This window comes from Nicotiana tabacum, chromosome 6, assembly GCF_000715075.1.
Source record: "Nicotiana tabacum cultivar K326 chromosome 6, ASM71507v2, whole genome shotgun sequence".
Taxonomy (NCBI): Eukaryota; Viridiplantae; Streptophyta; class Magnoliopsida; order Solanales; family Solanaceae; genus Nicotiana; species Nicotiana tabacum.
The window spans coordinates 36157897-36179985 of NC_134085.1; the positions used below are offsets into that span (position 1 = coordinate 36157897).

The following is a 22089-nucleotide window of genomic DNA, read 5'->3' on the forward strand; positions in this document are numbered from 1 at the left end:
AACATGGCAGGCCTAACTACTGCTCTATAAAACTTACCTTTTAGTAACGGTGATACTTTCTTGTCACACAAGACTCCCGACGCTAACCTCCACTTCATCCACCCCACCCCTATACGGTGTGTGACATCCTCGTCAATCTCCCCGATCCCCTGAATAACCGATCCAAGGTACTTGAAACTACCTTTCTTGGGAATGACTTGAGAGTCAAGCCTCACTTCAACTCCCGCTTCCGTCGACTCAACTCCAAATTTGCACTCGAAGTATTCCGTCTTCGTCCTACTCAACTTGAAACCTTTAGACTCAAGAGCATGTCTCCAAATCTCTAGCCTCTCGTTGACGCCGCCTCTCGTCTCGTCAATTAGAATAATGTCATCAGCAAATAGCATGCACCATGGAACCTCCCCTTGAATATGATGAGTCAGTGCATCCATCACCAGGGCAAATAGGAATGGGCTGAGCGCAGACCCTTGGTGCAACCCCGTAATAACTGGAAAGTGTTCAGAGTCGCCTCCTACTGTCCTAACCCGAGTCTTAGCTCCATCATACATGTCTTTAATCACCCTAATATAGTTACTCGGGACCCCTTTATCCTCTAAGCAGCTCCATAAGACCTTCCTAGGAACCTTATCGTACGCTTTCTCCAGATCAATAAACACCATGTGGAGATCCTTCTTCTTATCTCTATACTGTTCCACCATCCTCCTAATAAGGTGGATAACTTCTGTGGTAGATCTTCCCGGCATGAACCCGAACTGGTTTTCTGAAATAGACACCTTCCTTCGCACTCTCATTTCTACCACTCTCTCCCAAACTTTCATTAATTCACAGGCTAGCTAGGCAAGAATTATAATGTAAGCATTGCCAGGTGATAAATAATAATATAACAATTCTTAACTGTAGAGTGTATAGATAACAATATAAAGATAGTTATGCATTAGACTCATGCAAGTATTCTTGCTCTATGTATTCTTATTCCATATCACATCCGCATAACATAACACATAGATCCCCACATTAGCTATGACAATATTAGTAATGCCCAGTCTAATACCAGCAACCAAATGTCGTGTTAGTAATACTGGGTTTTATTCCCAAGACCAAATGTGCAATTTATGTCTTAAAGTAAATGTTGTAGTTATATTTCACATGATCCCATATTGTTAGACCCGTCTAACTTCAATATTCTTTGTAATCATTCCTTAGTATTTTCCTTATGCTAGAATGACTACAACACTCAATAGACCACCAGGCAAAGACATCAATTATCAGCCACCAAAACAAGAATCTTCTTTTTTATTTGGTGGGACCAGCCACCATCAGCATGCATCATATCTCATTTGAACAATACTGTAGCAAGAAGTTCCTGGACCTCCACCCTAATTCCGAACACCCTTGTTAAGTACATTGCCCCCATCATGCTTTGCCACTATCCTCTCTTTTTTTTTTAATAAAGACTTCGACACTATCCATATTAAAGAGATAACGTCATCTCCCAGATATTAGGACAAAGTGCCATATATTATTGCATGAAAAACATTTCGAAGTAATATGTAGACTAATGACTTGAATGTGTGTATATTAAGCCTATGCTCGAGTAAAAGCTGAGGATCTATGGGTTTAATCTCTTTTGATAAGGTGATCTATAGGTTTAATCATGAAGGCTAATTTTTTTTTTTTCTGAAACTGGTAACTTTTTAATCATGAAGGCTAATTAAAGAGGCAAAAATCCAAATGGTCCCTAACACACAAAGGTAGGACTAACTTGGTCCAGTATTAACCATGAATGCAAATGGTCCATAATATTTTATAAAAAGTGGACAATTTTGGTCCAAATATATAGAAATGACGGAAAATATAGGAGTCTTGTTAAGCTTAACCGATATTGATCACATTAGGAGAAAAAAGCATAATAGCTATACTGAAATCCCCAACTTGTATCAACCATAAAACCCTCAGCCTGTCGAAATCCCCAAATTGCGACCAAAAACCTTAAACTGCGAAATCCTTCATCTGAGCCCGTAGAAATTCCTAGTACACAACCAAAACCCATCGTCGAGCGTTGAAGATTATAGAATCAAATAGTAAATATACATAAACAAAAGGGCGGCGGGTTCTAACTTCAATATTCTTTGTAATCATTCCTTAGTCTTTTCCTTATGCTAGAGTGACTACAACACTCAATCACACATCATATCTGCTTCTTATACCTATCAACTAGCATTCCATGTCTCCTAGAATTTAACAGGCTGAAAAGTCCATGCTCATCCTAGAAGTAAAACCCAATCTTTGAAACCCAAAATCCAGCAAATCAAGAAAACCCACCAGAGCAGTAAGCTTATCAATATTGTTGGTAACTAAGCGACAACAATGGAAAATCCCTTGACTTTGGACTGATTTTGGAGCAAAAAATCTAGAAGATGATATAGGGTTCTTTGTTTTTCACTTCTCTCTATCAGGCTAATTGGAGCGCTTCTACATTTGTTTTCTTCTTTCACCGTAATCGGTAACAGGTCTTTTCTATTTGTCGTTAGTTTTAGGTTTTGGCCAAAACATTGAGAACAAATTTGTGTGCAGGGTGGTATATATTAAGAACCAAATAGTCCTACCCCAATATATTAGAATTTAGAAAATGACCACAAATTCTCTTAATTTTAGTAAAAACAGAAAAGGGGGAACTTTCGTATTATTATGGTATAGGAAAGAGAAATAAATATATCACTCAAAATTAAAAGATGAAACAACAAATAAATAACTTAGTTAGCGAAATAAATTAGAAAAAGAAAAGACGATTTGGATGTAAATTACCTTAACAAGACCAGGTGGACCGACAGTAACCAGATCTTCAAGAGACTCCACCTTATCAAGCGGTAAAGTGCTATAAAGCTCATCAACATCACTGAATTCATCAAAGTCCTCCTGAAAAATTACGCAATCCATAAAAAATTCTAATATTACATGCCAGAAAGAGGCCATTACTTCAAGAGCAATCCTAAGAACACTTTCAGAAGTGAATACACAGAAAAACAAGTGAAGAGACAGGAAAACAAGCAACCTAGCAACGCTACAGAATTCCATTTTAATGTACAGAAAATTAACAGGTTAGAGTGATAAATATGTTGATTTCTTCAAAATAACCCAAGCCAGGCACACGAGGAATAAACTGTATAGAGCAGCAAACCTGATTACGTTCCACATAATCGTCAAGGAAATCCTTGACATCATTGACTTGTTCAGGACTCAATTCATCATTATCCAGTAGTCTTAATATCAACTCTAATTTCATTATGTGAGCCTTGTGCCGAACAATGGATGTTTCCAAATGTACCTGAAGAAAACATTAAAAAGGAGTCTTTCCTCAATTATGGTAAGCCAAATGCACAATATACACAGATTTAATAACATCCTCTTACCAATCTTGGGGGCCTTTGCTTCCCTTTTTTAACTGAGAGTCCTTCCAATTCAGCCTCGAAAGTGTCGATTTGATTTTCGAGCTCCCCAACCTACCCCAAAACAATTATTAAAGTTCATGGAACACCAAGATAAAACTATCAGAAGTGCCAACACTTTTTGTCACAAATAGAATTTCCCCTTTTCGCCATTGCACAAGTATAAAGGTAAGAGTGGGAATATGCTCATCTGATATCTGTGGGTGCCTACTATTTTCTGTTTTCTTAGGATTGAAGTGGGAAAAACAGTGTTCTCAGAAATGTAAGATGGGCAGTAATGATTTGGTTAGATATTCCTCTAGTGAAAGTGCAAATACAAGTATAGACAACAAAGGAAATAGAGACATTCATTGTTGGGATACATATACAACAACAAACCCAGTGAAATCCCACATGTGAGGCCTAGAAAGGGTAATGTGTACGCAGAAATTAGAGAGGTTGTTTCCGGTAGACCCTCGGTTCAGAAAAGATACAAAAGTAAAACGGATAAAAGGTAAAAGCAGGAAATAACAATAACCAGCAAATACAAGGATAGACAACAAAGGAAATGAGGGACATATATATATATATATATATATATAATTTTATTTTTTAAAATTTTTGATAAGGTAATAATTTCATTAAAAAGGGGCAAAACATGCTTGTATATAAGGAGTATACCAAAAAGTAGAAAACCTTACAAAAAGACATGATTTTCTATGAATGACACCTAATCTCCTACACAAATAGAAATCTCATAGCTTACTTTTAATTAACACTTCCTTGCCCCCTTTGGATCAGTACCTCGAATGCCAACCTGCTAGCCTCTTTTATACCCTCTCTATCATCGGATTCCAAACTGCTTGATTCGTACTAGATGCTCCTAATGGGAGACCCAGATAAGTAGTAAGTAGTAGGAACAGCCCCGATCCTGCAGTTCATCACTTGTGCTAGACCCTTAATGTTCTCCACCTTACCAACCAGGATAATTTCGCATTTTATGAAATTAATATTCAGGTCTGACGCATACTTATAAAAAAAATCTTCAGGTCTGACACCACTTGGAACCATGTCAACATTTGGATATTGCCAGCATCACAAAAAACTAAGGTGTCATCCACAAACAAAAGATGAGACACCTTTCGGAGCCATGGCCACTGATTGCAGCAGGAAAACTCCTTAAGCAACCCCCTGCCACAAGTCTATCCACCTCTTGCTCAATGCTTCCATCATTAATATGAACATTGGGAAAAGTGGGTCAGCCTATCTCATTCCTCTCGAGCTAACAAAGAAACCACATAGGTTACCGTTTACCGGGACAAAGAACATGGCAATAGAGATACAAAACTTGATCATTTCCTTCATCTAGCACCAAACCCAATTTTCATCATAATGAAATCAAAATACTCCCAAATGACATGATCAAAAGCCTTCTCAAGATCTAATTTGCACAAGTTCCCCTTGCTTTTTTCCCGAGTCCACCGCTTCATTGGTCCACCAAAGCTGCATCAAGAATTTGCATGCCTTCTGCAAAAGCATTCTGAGAAGTCTCAAGTAGAGACTGATAAGTCTAATACCCTCTTTAGTCTATTAGGAATCTTAGATATAATCTTATAGAAGCTTCCACTAGACTAATAGGTCTATAATCCTTAACATTCGAAGCTCCTCTCTTTTCTGAACAAGACAATAAGGAGGCACTGAGAATCGGGTAGTGTTAAAATCCCCTCCCAACACTCGAGGAATATCCCATTCCTCCGTAAAAGTGGCCATATCCTCCCAAAACAGCAACTTAGATCCTCCCCCTACATGACCATAACCCCCCTCCCCAAAAAAAAACCTCACTCCATTCCAACCCTACAACTATGAGATCTACTGAATAGAACTCGTCCTTTGAACCACCAAACATTCAACTTTTCTCTCATCCCATAGTAAAAAATTCCCCATGCATTACCCCTAGCCGGAATAGTCTCGCAGTTCACCCATCTTCCACCTCACAGACTCCTGACAATGCTATCCGTCACCGTTTCCATTTTAGTTTCCTGCAAGCAAACAATATCCGCCCCCATTCTTTAAGTCCTACCTTGATGATAGCCCTCTTGATAGGGTCATCCATCCCCTCCCAACACTCGAGGAATATCCCATTCCCCTGTAAAAGTGGTCATATCCTCCCAAAACAGTAACTTAGATCCTCCCCCTACATGGCCATACAACACCCCCCCCCCCCAACAATACCTCACTCCATTCCAACCCTACAACTATGAGATCCACTCAATAGAACTCGTCCTTTGAACCTCCAAACATTCAACTTTTCTCACATCCCATAGTAAATAATTCCCCATGCATTACCCCTAGCTGGAACAGTCTCATACTTCACCAATCTTCCGCCCCACAAACTCCTGACAATGTTATCCGTCACCGTTTCCATTTTAGTTTCCTGTAAGCAAACAATATTCGCCCCATACTTTAAGTCCCACATTGATGATAGCCCTCTTGCTAGGGTCATCCATCCCCTCATGTTCCATCTAATGATTTTACTATCTACCCCCCGCCCCCCTCCAACTTCCATCAACTCACCCCACTACTCTTAGATCTCCTCTCGTATATCATAATTCTACCTTCTCCTTCCTGATCTTTCCCCACTCTCCCCTCCCACTCACTTTTTCTCCATGTCCTCTTTCCCTGTACATAAATACATACATATATATACACATTATATATCTACACACACACACACACACACACACACACACATATATATATATATATTGTGTGTGCGCGCGCTTATTTTGCAAAGGAACATGCTTGACATATACATAGTGTGTGTCTCTCCTTTGTGTGTGCTTATTTTGGAGACAAACATGTATGTATGTGTGTGTGCGCGCGCGCGCGTGCAATCACACACACAGAGAGAGCTATGTGGTAGCATAAGAAGCATATGTCCAACAACAATAAGCAATTGGAACACAATATTATCAAATGCAGAAATAAAAAGAGACCAACTAGGAATTGCATTCAGACTGTTATGTTATGACATGTATCACAAAACTATTTTAGAAACAAGTAGTTGCTTGATAAATGGTGACTTCGATAAAAGAAATTCTAGGCCTCATACTGAGAATGGAAAATAGAAGGGCTGAAACTGAAAACTCAAAAAGGGAGGAAGGAATTGAAGAAATTGGAGTTCCATGTCAACTTTGGAAGTAGGACAGGCAGCAAAGTTGAGAGGAAAAAGAGTTGTAGAATTTAGCAATAAAGATAAAAATATTAAGTTGGAATGTAAGAGGTTTAAATGACTGTTCTAAACGTAGGACTGTTAAGTTGTCAATGTCAAAATGGAAGGTTGACATCTATTTTATACAAGAAGTTCAGATTGCCAGACGGACAAATAGAGAGGTGAGTCAATGTGTGGAGTATGAGGTTATAGAACCGTTTGGTAGTAAAGGTGGAATAGGAACAGGGTGGCTTGTCTTAGGGACAATTTCTATTTCATGTGAGTCTGAAAATACAGATACAGGAGAATTTATGTGGTCAAAGAAGCAAATCACGCATAGCATCAAGAATAGATAGGATCTTATTCTCAACTGAATGAGACTGGAACTTTCAAATGCAATAAACAATTATTACTTCCAAAAGTAGTGCCAGACCATAGCCCTCTAATGTTATATTGTGGGCAATAATAGAGGACATAGTAGTTTAACTTCAAAAGATGTGGCTGGCACATGAGGTTTTATGGACATGGTAAGAAGTTGGTGGGATGGTTTTGAAGCAACGGAAAAACATGATTTCAAACTCGCCAACAAAATGAAAGTGTTAAAAAGATCCGATGGAATGGAACACACATGCATTTGGCAACACAAAGAGGAGGAAACCAGAAGTGCTGGAGAAATTGTTCAAAATGGACAGAGAGGCAGAACGTAGGCCACTCTCGAACTGAGAGTTGGTGCAGAAAGCAGACGTGACAATGGAAATCAAAGAGATAGCAAATTGTGAGCAGACTTCTTGCAGACAGAAATCCAAGTGCCTTTAGTTGCAAAATCAGGATAAGAACATTAAGTGCTTTTGAAAATGACATATGAGGAAAGGACATACAATCATATTGACATATTAGAAGTAACTGGAGAAATGATTGATGATGGAGAGGCTATCAGTAATCACATGGTAAACTTCTAGAAGACATTATCATCAGAAACCAAGAATTAGTGAACAAATGGGGAAACAAGGAACTGCCTTGTCTAGATAGAGAGAAAAGTGAATGGCTCCATTGAAGAGAAAGAAATAGTGGAAGCAACGAGGATCGGACGAATTTACTATATCTTTTTATCAAAAATGGTGGACAATAATCAAGGAATGTAATGAAGATTTAGATAACTTTCACGAGACTGAATACTTTCTTAAATGTATAAATAACCAATCTGTTATTCCATTTGGAGTTTAGAGAGAGAAACTCTCCTCTCTAGGATTAATACCCCTTTCCCGTGCAGTTCTCCTTGGATCACATTAAGTTGATCTACCAAAATCTAACCAATTTCAGGTATAAAGCTTTGTCACAAAGTAGACAACAAGAACAAGGATGACCATGGAAATTGGAAAAACAAAGAACCTTGTAAAGTAAAGTGGTTTCAATGGCTCAGAGAGGCTTGCTTGACCCAACACAGTCTACAAAGAAGAGGTATAATTATTTGCAACATGTGTTAAAGTGTGAAGATAATGAAGATGTGAAGCACTTATTCATCCACCTCAGAATCACATACCAGATGTGGTACATGATTGTAGATTTGCTTGAAGTTAAATGGTGCATGCTAGAATCTCCTAGAGACCAGTTACATTGCTGGAGTAGAAGAGGATCATAAAAAGGCAACAAAAGTTGTGGAGCACTGTATCAGTGGCTATATGGTTGACTGTTTGTTGCAAGGAAAGAAATCAGAGATACTCTGAAGACAACAACAACAACAACAACAACAAACCCAGTGAAATCCCACATGTGGGGTCTAGGGAGGGTAATGTGTACGCGGTCCTTACCCCTGCCTTGAGAAAGTAGAGAGGTTGTTTCCGGTAGACTAGGGGTGTCAATGGATATTTAAAAACCGACTAAACCGATCAAACCGTACCTTACCGAACCGATTTTTAGGTTTTTTTAATAAAACCGTAGGTTTTTATATAAATGATATTTTAAAAAATGCCAAAATTTAACCGAGTTGTACTGATACCAAAGAGACACCGACATGATTGGTTCTAAAAGTCTAATTTTGGTTATATATAATAAAATAACTAAAAAATTGGTATGGTACAAATTTTATAGAATAACCGACCGAACCAAACCATTGACACCCCTAGGCTCAGAAAAGATACAAAAGCAAAACGGATAAAAGGCTCAAGAAAGGAAAAACGGGAAATAACAATAAGCAGCAATACCAACAAGGCAATCAGAAAACCAAAGCGCAAGAATCAACATGTAGTAACAGGAATATGAGAAGAAGAAATACAAGACTAGCACTAAATAGTACGCTTACAAAGAAGACGCTCGGCTACCTAACCCTCCACTCTAATTCTCGACCTCCACACCTTCCTATCACGGGTCATGTCCTCGATGAGCTGAAGCATCGTCATGTCTTGCCTAATCACCTATCCCTAAAACTTATTGAGTCTACCCCTACCTCTCCTTAGGCCCTCCATGACCAACCTCTTGTATCTTCTAACTGGGGCATCGGCGCCTCTCCTCTTCACATGACCGAACCATCTAAGTCTCGCTTCCCGCATCTTGTCCTCCGAGTCTTGCTTCCCGCATCTTGTCCTCCATCGGATCCACTCCCACCTTGTCTCGAATAACTTCATTCCTAATCTTATCCAATCTAGTGTACCCGCACATCCATCTCAACATCCTCATTTCTGTCACTTCCATCTTCTGGACATGGGACTTCTTGACTGGCGGCACTCAGCCCCATACAACATAGTCGGTCGGACAACCACTCTGTACAACTTACCTTTAAGTTTTGGTGGCACATTCTTATCACACAAAACACTGGAAGCAAGCCTCTATTTCATCCACCCCGCCCCGATACAATGTGTGACCTCCTCGTCAATCTCTCCATTCCCCAAAATAATTGACCCAAGGTACTTGAAACTATCTCTCCTATGAATGACTTGTGAATCCAACCTCACATCCCCATCCACTTCCTGATCCGCACCACTGAAGCGCAACCGCACCACTAAACTTGCACTTCAGAGGTACTTTGAAGACAAAAAGGATAATATTTGTACCTTAAAGCATAGATGATTAGCTCTCTTAGCCAGATAGCCTTTCCGTATAATAATGAAAACAACGGAAACGAGCCTCTATTTCATCCACCCCGCCCCGATACGATGTGTGACCTCCTCGTCAATCTCTCCATTCCCCTGACTGATCCGCACCATTGAACTTGCACTTCAGAGATACTATGAAGACAAAAAGGACAATATTTGTACCTTAAAGTATAGATGATTAGCTCTCTTAGCCAGATAGCCTTTCTGTATAATAATGAAAATGTACAAGGAGATAGGATGGTTAATCTCTTCAGTTTTTTTAACATGTAGCTAGTGCATTAAGATGCAAATAGTTGGGGGTTGTACTACTCATTCGTTGCACTCTACGGGTGCTATTCTTTAAATAAAATTTTCTTACTTGGAAATTAAATGTTAAGTTTTTACCCTTGGAAGAATGGAAGATAAAACTGATGGAAAGAGAAGCCATTCTACTCTTGGAAGATAAACATATGGAAAGAGAAGCGAAATTTTTGAACCAATAAAACCTCTGAAAAAAGTAATTCATTTGAAGAGGTAAAGGAGATAGATTCTCAAGTTCATACCACATTATTCAACCAATCTCGTGTCTCTGATTTGGCCTTCTCCCTTGGGTCCTGATACATTTGGAAGAACAAAATGAAACACACTCACAACTAATACAATTACAACCAAAATGGTACTATGACATAAAATGCAAAGCTGACTTTGAACCCACATATGGACTAAAATATAATGGAAAACCAAAAGCTAAAACTAAAATTGGCAGAAGAAGCATCTTTTGACCTTGCATTCACAAAGCCTCCATTAATGGATGATAAAAGACATCACTACTTCTTTAATGTACAGCCAGCACTCAACTAAGGGTCTATGAATGGGAGATGGAAAAGTTGATTAACTGTTGTCGAGAATAGTACAAGCCTAGTACTACAAAGCACCTATGCTAGGTGCAAGTATTTGTATTTATATTCCTATCTAATGCTTTATTTTCTCTAAGAAAAGATCATTTTCATCAATCTTTTTCTAAGATAGTAAGTATTGGGCTTTTAAATGTGTATGTTTGCTACATGGAAAATACACAAAATAGTATAGCCACTTTCTAAGGATTTCTTTTAGCTGGGACCTATTAACTTCTACATGGAAACCAAAAACACGACAGAAAATAAAACATACAGAGCTAGGAAATGGTGACCTCAAAGTTGTAGAGCAACGCTTACCGTCTTAGGTTGTTGACCCAAACCTTCTTTTGAAAATGCTTTGGTCTTAGTTTCTTTCTCACATATTTTGAATCGCTCCATTTCACGCTCAATAAGCTTACGAGCATCCATTAATGCTTGTTCATACGAGGCACTTACCTATGTCAATAAACAAAAATAAAACTAGTCAAATAAAATTGCATGGTTTTGTTGAAGACATAACAAAAAGTAGAATCTATGATCACACAGAAGGTAAATGGATGCACTGATGCAAAAAGGCCACCAACTCAATGGTCATAACTAAGCAATTGTATGGCAAGAAGCCATCAGTTTTTTAAATTAGTACCGATAAGTCATTATTAATCTACAAAAAGAAAGAGAAGTGCATAACTATATACTGTAAAAGAGTGTATCGGTAGAAGGTCATCTCATCAATTAGTTAAAACTTCATTCACAATTATGAATCCATCTTCATCGTATTTATACAAATATAATTTAACTCTAACCATAAGAACCATGCTCAACCAAATAAGGCACTTAATATGGAGAAGAAGAAGAAGTAAAAATTGAAAAATAAGCACCTAGCTAAAACTTCTCTAAGAATCATCAACAAACTAGTTATATCAACATGTCCTATCAAATCAGTAGCAGTCTCAATTTGATTGCCTAGAACAGAGCATTTTCACTTTCTTGCCTTATCCCAAGTCTATCTCTAGTTCCCTTCAGTAGTAGCATTTTCTCTTCTTGTCCTTTTCCTTTCTCCATCAATATCCCTACCACTTCATATTCAATGAGATGGAGTGCATTACCTTCCAAAAGAACAAAATGAATGCCTACTACTTTTACAATAAAGATTAGCAGTCATATTGTAAAGGTGCATGTGTCACTCGTACAGAGAGTGCATTAGCACCCCTTGCCACTTCTTTCCTACCAACAAGACCACTTTCCTTCTCCTTCTAAAGCTGCAGCATAATAGGTAGATTTATTTTCTCCGTGCAAAGTCTTAAAATAATACCAAATTTGAGTAAACAAATGTCTGCGCAACAATCAACAACACACATGGGACATACACTCTCTAGAACCATCTTTGTCACCAACATAAGGAACTCAGATCTTGCTCGAGTATGTTGAAACAGAATTGAAATCACAAGTCCAACAGGGGCCTCAAGTAAATGGGAAGTGTTTCCAGCTGGTAGGAAAGAGTAGTGGGCATGTTTAGGAGTTCCCACACCAAGGTAGAAACTAGGCTGACTCTGTAATGCAGCCCTTGAAATATTCGAGCAAAAACATGTCTAAAGATAACCTAAACTTAGACATTAAAGAAAGAACAAAAATCACTCAAAGTTCAGAGGTGAGAAAGAAGGTTCGGAATCATCATTCTTTCTAGAATAGTTGACACTACATAAAGAAGTAGTTGTGGTCCAAACTTCCCCATACACAACATCCATGCGCAGTTTCTTGTACAGTTAAAACTTATTCTTTTAGTTAAGATCAAGAACAGCAAAAGTGAATGATCACAATATTCTAGGTTTCTGAAGCAGCTTATACTCGCCGGACAAATAGCTTTAACTAGGTTCTCCTAGAATTTTGTAATCTTATCTGGAGATTTCTATACATTTCTTCATTTATAGTTCATTTATACTTAAGGGTAAGTTCTACAGAGTGGTGGTCAGATCAACGATGTTGTATGGGGCAAAGTGTTGGCCAGTCAAGATCGCTCATGTCCAGAAGATGAAGGTAGCAGAGATGAGGATGTTGCGATGGATATGCGGGCACACCAGGTTAGATAGGATCAGAAATGAGGTTATTCGCGACAAGGTGGGTGTGGCCCCTGTTGAGGACAAGATGCGGGAAGCGCGGCTTAGGTGGCTTGGGCACGTGAGGAGGACTAGCACAGACGCCCGGTGAGGAGGCGTGAGAGGTTGACATTGGAGGGACTACGGAGAGGTAGAGATAGGCCAAATAAAAGGTGGGGAGAGGTGATTAGGCAAGACATGGCGCACCTTCCGCTGACCGAGGATATGACCCTTGATAGGAAGGTATGGAGGTTGAGGATTAGGGTAGTAGAGTAGGTAGTCTAGAATGTTCATAATAGTAGTATTGGCACACAGTCTCGCTTTCTGTTGGTAGTAGGTTTTTATGACTAACCGTTGTTTTCTTTCATTGTTGATCATCTTACTATCTTGTTATTTTTATTCTGCTTTTATATGGCTTTTTGGTACTTTACCTTCTTGTCTATATTTTCATTAATGTGGTACTTATGCTTTCCTAAGTCGAGGGTCTATTGGAAACAGTCTCTCTATCCTCACAAAGTAGGGGTAAGGTATGCGTACACACTATCCTCCCCAGACCCCATGGTGTGGGATAATACTGGGCATGTTGTTGACAAGAGGGTACCATTGAAACTCAAAGGTAAGTTCTACAGAGCGGTGGTTAGGCCGGCTATGTTATATGGGGCTGAGTGTTGGCCAGTTAAGAATTCACATATCCAGAAGATGAAGGTAGCCGAAATGAGGATGTTGAGATGGATGCGCGGGCATACTAAACTGGATAAGATAAGGAATGAAGTTATTAGGGAGAGGTGGGCGTTGCTCCTATGGATGACAAGATGCGGGAAGCGAGGCTTAGGTGGTTTGGACACATGCGGATGAGAACCATAGATTCCCCAGTTAGGAGGTGCGAGCGGTTGGCTTTGGCAGGTACGAGAAGAGGTAGAGGGCGTCCTAAGAAGAATTGGGGAGAGGTGATCAGGCAAGACATGGCGCGACTCAAGATTTCCGAGGACATGGCTCTTGATAGGAAAGCGTGGAGGTCGAGCATTAGGGTTGTATGCTAGGGGTAGTTCATAGTTTTTCCCTCTTTGTACAGGGTAGTCTGATAGAGTTATGCCTAGGTCTGTTAGCGGTATATGTTATGGTCACATTATTTTGTTATTTTGCATATGATTTTATTATTGCACTCCCTTTCACCTATTTGATCTATTTTAAGATATTATTATCACTTCTCTTGCTTTTTTTGTTGTTACCTATCTCTCCTTTCGTGTCTTTTTGAAATTATTATATCTCCTGTTGAGCCGAGGGTCTCCCGGAAACAGCCTCTCTACCCTTCCGGGGTAGGGGTAAGGTCTGCGTACATCCTAGAATTTTGTAATCTTATCCGGAGATTTCTATACATTTCTTCATTTATAGTTCATGCAATTCTTTTTCCTTAGAATAATAATCAGGTCTGAATCATCCTATTATTTTGATGTCAATCAACTAAAATTGAGGAGTTCGCGATATTCAGCATTCTTTTAGACAAGGCACTTACAGATCTTTGAGTGGCTGCCAAATACTTTTATCAATGACGGGTTAAATTTGACACCAAACATGCAGAATTTTGTTCTTTAATAAGTGACAAGAAATCAAGCATTTCCAGCCGAAATATTATGTTCCCCCAGAACAGCATGCATTATGAAATTGAGAGAACAGTAATCACTAACTTTCAATTCTATTGATATAGCAAGTCTTATCAACCAATAAGCACAGCTAGTATTAGTGATTGACGAGTAAATGCATCTAACTACCAAGACTCAATTGAATAGTATGTAAACCAGAAAGAAAACAGCCTGAATTGGTACCTTTTTATCTTTGATTTCACTTGATTGAATCCATGTTTTGATTTGGTCTCTATACCTCTGAAGCTTTTTGATCTCCTTTTTCAAATCCGCTTCAAATTTTTCCTTCTGGTTCGCATTATCCGTGTCGTAAACCTGAAGAAAGAACACTCAATTAAAGAAAGCTTTCTGCAAATGTGGGCTACTGAAGTAGTAGAAACGGCAAACAAAAAAAAAAGAATTGGTACCTTGTTCCATATGCTATCGAAGACATCAACGCCTTCTTGAACTTTCTTCAGAACTCGATCGATTTCACCCTGTAGCTTTCGACTCGCTCCCATTGCAACGATGATTGAAGAGAACGGATCAAACAAAACCCTACTGGGGTTTTCGTTTTATCACACACTAGAGATGAGTAATTGGATTAGTTCTGACTTCTGTCTCGTTTTTTGTTTTAGGGCTTTTACAGGTCGACCATGGTTTAGATTTGGTGGGAGGGGTCCATAAATCCTATGACACCCCCCCCCCCCCCCGCCCTACACCCCCCAATCCCTGATATAATTCTTTGCAAAGTAACTCATTTTTAAGGTTAAGGAAAATTAGGATAATTAATAAAGTAAAAAGGTATATTCTGCCCATTTCCAATTTCTACTAATTTATCACTAATTACGTCTTATATATAAATTAAACAATTAAATTCATACAAATGCTATCGAAATTAGTGAAACAAGTTATTAATAATATTAAAAATAATAATAAGTACACTATATTCATAAATAGATCATCATAATAATAAAATAAAAAATAAAATGTTCCATTCAAAATTTAGATCATACATACTATTTCCTAACAACATCACATATAATCCATAACGTATCGTATATAATATTTTCTAAATTACTTTTTTTTGGGGACTTTTGGGATTATATTTTTTGTTAACTAATTAACTGGGAATTCAATGTTAAGGATTTTTGTTTGTAAATCTCAATAGTTTATAACTTTTTTCGCAGTAGTGTTTAACAATATTGTACCCTATGAAAGAGTAATTAAATTACTTATATATATATATATATATATATATATATATATATATATATATATATATATATATATATATATATATATATATGGTGAATAGCATTAGCAACCTTACTGTTCATCAAGTAGTTATGTTATACAAATAAAAATCTCCAAAATAATTAATACATAATTTCAGCGTAAAAGGAGGTTAACCACCCAAACAACTAGATTTAGTTGTAATATAATAGAAGGATTAAACAGAACTGACCCAAAAAAAGTATCTGACTTGAAAACAAGAGCAAAAACCTGAAGAAAATAATAACACTTTGTACACTTGAAAATAACCAATATTTTATAGCTAATTGGAGATAAGTAATTAGAATTGGAAATAAAAAATCTAGGTAGAAGAAAGAATGAAACAAAAGGAAGGCAAAACTTATATCTGACGTTGGAGTTGGAAGCGGCAAAAGGAAAGAGACGAAGACGTAGGTTATAGGTTGGAGTTAAAATAAAAACGGTAAAAAGTAATATAGAATTATAAAGTAATAAGTAAGGGAATAATTGATAAGAAAAATAGGGAATAATCCCATCATATCAAATCGGTTATTTCAAAAAATTGTACTTTTCATTGTTCTGAAATAATAAATTTAACAATACAATACACCTAATTTTAACTAAACAATCAAAACAAACATTGTTTTGGAATAACAATAAATACAATGGGTAACAACAATCCAAGCAAGTTGTAACCCTTAGTTATAATTCTTTGCAAAGTAACCATTTTTATGGTTAAGGAGAATTAGGAGTAACAAAGTAAAAAAAGTATATTATGCCCACTCCCAAAGTCTTGAAAAATACAATGTGGCCCAAAATATAAATAAGTATATTTTGCTAAAATAAAAAGAAACCAAATCAGCGCCCTCCATAAATCCCCTACTTCTGGAGTGCCCAACTAGTGTTTTTGGACAAATTTCTCCATTTATATGATTGATGTAACGACTCGGTCGCTCGTTTTGAGTATTAGAACCTCATTCCTTTATTTGATGCTTCACGTAGCTTCTTTTGGTGTTTTGTGACTTGGGGGTGGTTGGTTTGGTTCTGGAAATGTTCGGAGTGAATTGGAACACTTAGTTCCATTTGGAAGCCTTAAGTTGAAAGAGATGACCAAGGGTTGACTTTTGGGTAAATGACCTCGGAATTGGGTTTTCATGGTTCCACTAGGTTCGTATAGTGATTTTGGACTCGAATGTATGTTCGTATTTGGTTTTGTATGTTCTTAAAAGATATTGTCTTTATTTATTGAAAGTTAGCAATTTAAGAAATTGGAGAGTTCTTAAGTTTGACCAATAGTTGACTTTGGAGTTATCAGACTTCAATTGTTGTTCCAGGACTATAGATAGATTAATTTAGTTGAAAGAACTTGTGTGTAAGTTTGGTTGAGATCCGAGGTGTCTAGGTATGAATCAGATACTTGGTCGGAAGTTTAGAAGCTCATGAAATTAAGATAAGATCAATATGTGGTTTGACTTTTGATTCTTAGATACAATGTTTCCGTATGTGTTTTGAGACCTTGGATAATTCTAGATAGTATGTTATGGACCTGTATGATAATCAGACGGGATCTTGAGGGCTCGGATAAGTTTCCGGGTGATTTCGAACGACTTGGGGTTGTTTGGAATTTCTAGCGTCTGATGCATCACATCTGTGATGGATGGTTCGCAGGTGCGAAGTGCGCACCTATGGTGAGTGGTGCGTGCCTGGGAAGAGAGGTTTGGTCAGGTGGAGGTTGCACCTGCAACAGGTTGCTCGCACTTGCATGTCTGCTTTTGCAGAATTTTGGTCGCATATGCTAAGGCGAGTCTAGAAACTGGGGGCTCACTTGGAGCACACATGCGGAGCTCGCACCTGAGGCCAAGTTTTTGCAGATGGGAGAATGCCTGACAGGAAGCTATAAGTCGAGTTTTAGCTTATTTTCACTATTTTTAAATTTTGGAGATTGGAGAGATGTGATTATGTAGGAAATTTTTATTGCAACCTTGAGGGTAAGTAATTTTTATTTAGTTTTGATCATATACCTTGATTTCCTATGGATTTTTATACCTAAATATATGGGAATTTAAAGTGATTTTTAAGGTTTTCATCTACATTAAGAGAGTGTATTTCGAGGTTTTGAGTATCGATTTGAACTCGGATTTGAAATTTAATCATATATTTGGACTCGTTGTGTTATGGGTCAAGAGGATTTACCCATAGACTCGGGGTTTGACAATGTGGGCGTGGGTTGACATTTATTAACTTTTGAAATTTGATTTTATATTGAAGCTTTATTGTTTAGGGTTGATTTCTACAGCCTTATTTGATATTATTGAGTACTATTTGACTATATTCGAGTTGTTGAATGGTGGATTTGAAAGGAAAAGTGATATGTGAAGATTGAAGGTATTCCTAGGAAGAGGTGAGTCTCTGTCTACCCTTATACGATGGAATTTTTCGTTTATGTGATCTATTTGCTACTTGTTTCTCGATATACCCTTATATATGTGTTAGCTAGGTTATGACCATTTTCGGGTATAATTAGGCTTATATTATACCTTGTTTGGATTGTGTGAATTATTTATTCATATTTTGTTGATTCTATGACTATGTGGTGAAGTTTAGTTATAATAAAATACCATGCTTAGAGTTATGACTTGTTAATTTGGGCATTAAGGAATTCTTTTGCCATCTTGAGCTTTCTAATTAACCGTAGTCATACACTTGGTTTATTTGATTTATAATTTAGTGGCTACTTGGCTTTCTTTACTTATGTTAGATATCATGATTTGACTTATGTATATTAAATAAGTATATTGAACTGTTATGATATGTTGAATTACATGAATAGCCGTAGCCATCTCTTATCCATGTGAATATTCATCCACATTTTATTTGTATGCCCTGGTGCAACTTAATTATATTATTTTATACGCATATGTATGAGTTTGAAGAGCTAGACATTGAGGAAAGTTAAGGATTTTAGCACTAGGGACACCATGAGCGGGTATTGATTATTGATCTTTGACTGTGATTTGATTGATGTTTGGATATGGATCCGTCCCTCTGGACTTTGGTGATTACCCATGTTGCTTTGGGCCCTATGAGTGTAGGAACTCATATTGGTGCATAGTTTTAGACACGTGGATTGTGTCAAGCACATGGTTTTGTGATGTGATGTATTGAGAGTGAGTCATGAGCATGCATATACGTCTTGTACTTATGCAATAGCTTTTACTTAAATATTGATTGATACTCCTCATGTTTTATAAAAGAATTGAAGTATTTGACACTGTATTTGATCTCTTTATTTGAAAAGTATGCCTAAATTCGATATTTATTGTATCTTTATCTTTTTCACATACTTGATGATACCATGCCTTACTTCATATACTATCTATGTTTTTACTTGATTATGGGATAGTTAGTAAGTGGTAATGTCGACCTCTCACGACTACTTATTCGAGGCTAGACTTGATACTTACCGAGTATCGTGATTTTATACCCATACTCCACTTTTACATATTTTGTACAGATTCTGAGGTATGTACTGGCGGTATCCATCCAGAAATGTAGGAGCTTACTTGGGACTTTTTTGTGAGTTTCCTTATTTGATTCGATCCGCAACACATGAAGTCTCATTCCCTCTCTATCTACCTCTATCTAATTTTTTTCCAGACGGATGTTATTGTTCATTTGAGACATTTTGCTCTTGTTAGATGCTCATAATAGTGTGATTTCGAGTTTCGGGAGATTTTGATACAGTTGTGGTCGTATTTAGACCCTGTCATAGACTTATGCTTTTACGATGTTGATTCGAGACTTATTTGCTTTCTCATTTATATCATGACTCTGTTTGTTACTTACTGTTACACTCCGTACATTCATGTTGGAATGCATCTTAAATGAATAAATATAAGCCATAGAGTTTAAGGACCTTTACAAAGATAATGATGCATCAACACATGTGTTACAGAAGTATCGTGATAGTTGGAAACTAAATGGATCAAAGATGTTACAACCCGTACTTTCGGGGCAAAACTAGGAGTACTTAATATGCTGAGGAGTTTGTGTTTTAAGTTGTTTGAATTGTTTAATGGTCATATGTAAGTTTTAAAGTCAAGCAATTTGTAAAACAAAAGTCGACAAAAGTTATCGCAAGATACGTTCATAATTTTATTGAAATTTGGGTCTAATGTCACTGAACTTTTCTCTCAATATACTTAAAATTATGGGTGATCCACCTACCAAGTTAAATATCTACGAGTCTAGTTTTTGATGACGTCCAAATCTACTACTAAAAAGTAAATGGACACAGTCGCATGCAATATAATTTACCCAACTATGAGTCGGGGTCGAATCTCACAGAGAATAATATATAGGTTATTAGAAATGTAAGAGAATTATCACTTGTTATGCAATTCCAGATACTTAGAATTGGTTTTTGAAAATATTTATATCTAATTGTGAAAATTTAAACCAACCTAGAAAGCAAGTAAAATGATCAATGGCTATAAGTATGGATACAGAGGGAATTACACTCAAGTAACGATCCAATGTATTTCATGATTTTACAAATATGAGCGAGTTTATGTTAATTAGTTACGGGTAATAATTCTATATTAGCTTCATCCAAAGACTAACAAGACTTTCTAATTGAATTATCCCTAAAATAATTAGGAGATTAAGCGCACCCGGATATGGCTACAAGTAGTTCAATCCTATCCCTAGGTAGAATCTATAAAATAAGGATTAAAACCTCAAGTTCTTGTTAATTAATCTTTCTCAACCTTAAATAATCTTTTCCAAAATTTATTCGGATTTAATGGGCTAGTCCTCAGGTTAGCTAATCCCTTTGGAAATATTAAAGAATAAGAATAATTAAAGAAACAATAACTCACTTCATAAAAGATAAAAAATCATTCAATACATAAGCACAACAAGATATTTAATCCACACTTTTAATTATGAATATTCCCATTAACAAAATTCAAGTGTTGAAATAAATACTACACACTTAGATATTCAATACAAAGCAAGAAAATAAAGAAATGAGTATGAAATTCTTAACCAAAATCTTCAAATCTTCAAAACCCAAGTGTGTGTGCAAACTCTAGCTCCCAAAACTTGTTCTCTCTAGTCTTAGAGACTGAAAATAAGCCAAAGATCTTTTTATGAATTAGCAAAATCGTGTATTAAAGGGTTTGGGGCCAAAACATTGTGAATTGACATAATTGCCCAGAACTGAAGCGCGATATTCGCATTTGCCAACAAAAGTTCGCAATTGCGAACATAGACTATCCTGTTGACTTTCGCATTTGCGAAGGTTGACTGCCTGGTTTGACTTTGCATTTGCGAATACAGCTTGACTGGGCTAACTTCGCAATTGCGATGTATTTCTCGCAATTTACATGTTTGTTTTCTTCGCATTTCCCACAATTGTGTCGCAATTGTGACACCTGAGACCATTGTCCAGATTTTCTTCTTTTCAAACGTTTTTTTGACTCGTTTTCACTTGGTTTCTTCATGGTCACTTCTAAATCACAGAGAACCTACAAAATAGAAGTAAATGACATTAAACACATGATTTTATCACTCAAACATAGCAAAATTATAGGCTTAAAGACAAGATAAGTTGGTAAAATACCAACTTATCAAACCCCCAAACTTAAACTATGTCCTCAAGCAATGAAAGCGACAAAATCTCATCCCAAATATTTAACTCAATCGTACATCCTTATCATGCCAAGCCAAAAAAGGTCTACTATACGCACAAACACATGACTTCGATTGGTACCAACAATTAATCCAAAGCATATGAATTACAGAACACTTCTCATGAACTTCATTACATTTCTAGTGCTCAAACACTATGCCAATCAAAGTAGCAAATCAAGTCATGACACTAAAGCTTCAAAATTTGCCTCTCTATCAAAATTATCTTCCCTCATTCATTCCTCCCAATTGAAAATGAGATTAAATTCACAACTCAAATCTCATGTGCCCTCACACTTAAGAGAGAATCCCACACTCATAATTTGCAATTCAAAACATAAATGGGATATCAAGTGGAAAGAATAATCTCTCACTCTCACAAAGATATTCAGATGCACAAAAGTAGCGCCATATGCTTGCCCTTATATTAATTCGCCGCTTATTCAAGAACATTCAGTTGGAGGTCCCATAAGGACTTTTTGAGCTTGTAATGTAGGTTTAGGGAAGAATTAGATAAGCATTTGGGATACAAGAGACTACAGCCTCCTTGAACACTACTCACGTTTGTCTTTCTTTTTGCACTTTGATTCTTTTTAAACCACATAGCCCTTATTGGCAGCTAGTTATCAACATAAAACCACCTTAAAGTACCTCTCTAATTTTGTCAAGACTCCATATTTATATATATACATATTAATACCATTTTTTCTTCTTTTTATAGTTTGAGTAGCTTCATATGAACAACTTTGAGGTATATATTTCTACCCTCAATATACAACCTTACCAATTTCCAACTTGATACCAACACCCCCAAACTTACGCTTTCAAC

General features: G+C 37.0%; 1 protein-coding gene across 4 annotated transcripts in view; it reads right to left on the reverse strand.

Annotated features, from left to right (window-relative positions):
• Window positions 1-15020, reverse strand: part of LOC107822036 (uncharacterized) — a 36996-nt gene extending 21976 nt beyond the window's left edge. For 2 of the 4 annotated variants that reach the window (XM_075254681.1, XM_016648524.2), the window contains exons 1-7: window positions 14741-14972; window positions 14517-14648; window positions 10919-11056; window positions 10268-10318; window positions 3411-3500; window positions 3179-3325; window positions 2806-2916 (exon numbers count right to left, since the gene is read on the reverse strand). In XM_075254681.1, coding sequence (XP_075110782.1) covers window positions 2806-2916; window positions 3179-3325; window positions 3411-3500; window positions 10268-10318; window positions 10919-11056; window positions 14517-14648; window positions 14741-14833 — 762 coding nt within the window. In that variant the 5' untranslated portion in view covers window positions 14834-14972. Of the gene's footprint in view, window positions 1-2805; window positions 2917-3178; window positions 3326-3410; window positions 3501-10267; window positions 10319-10918; window positions 11057-14516; window positions 14649-14740 lie in introns of all 4 variants that reach the window. The other 2 variants (XM_016648522.2, XM_016648523.2) reach the window with 2 other exon arrangements.
• Between the last annotated feature and the right edge of the window lie 7069 nt (window positions 15021-22089).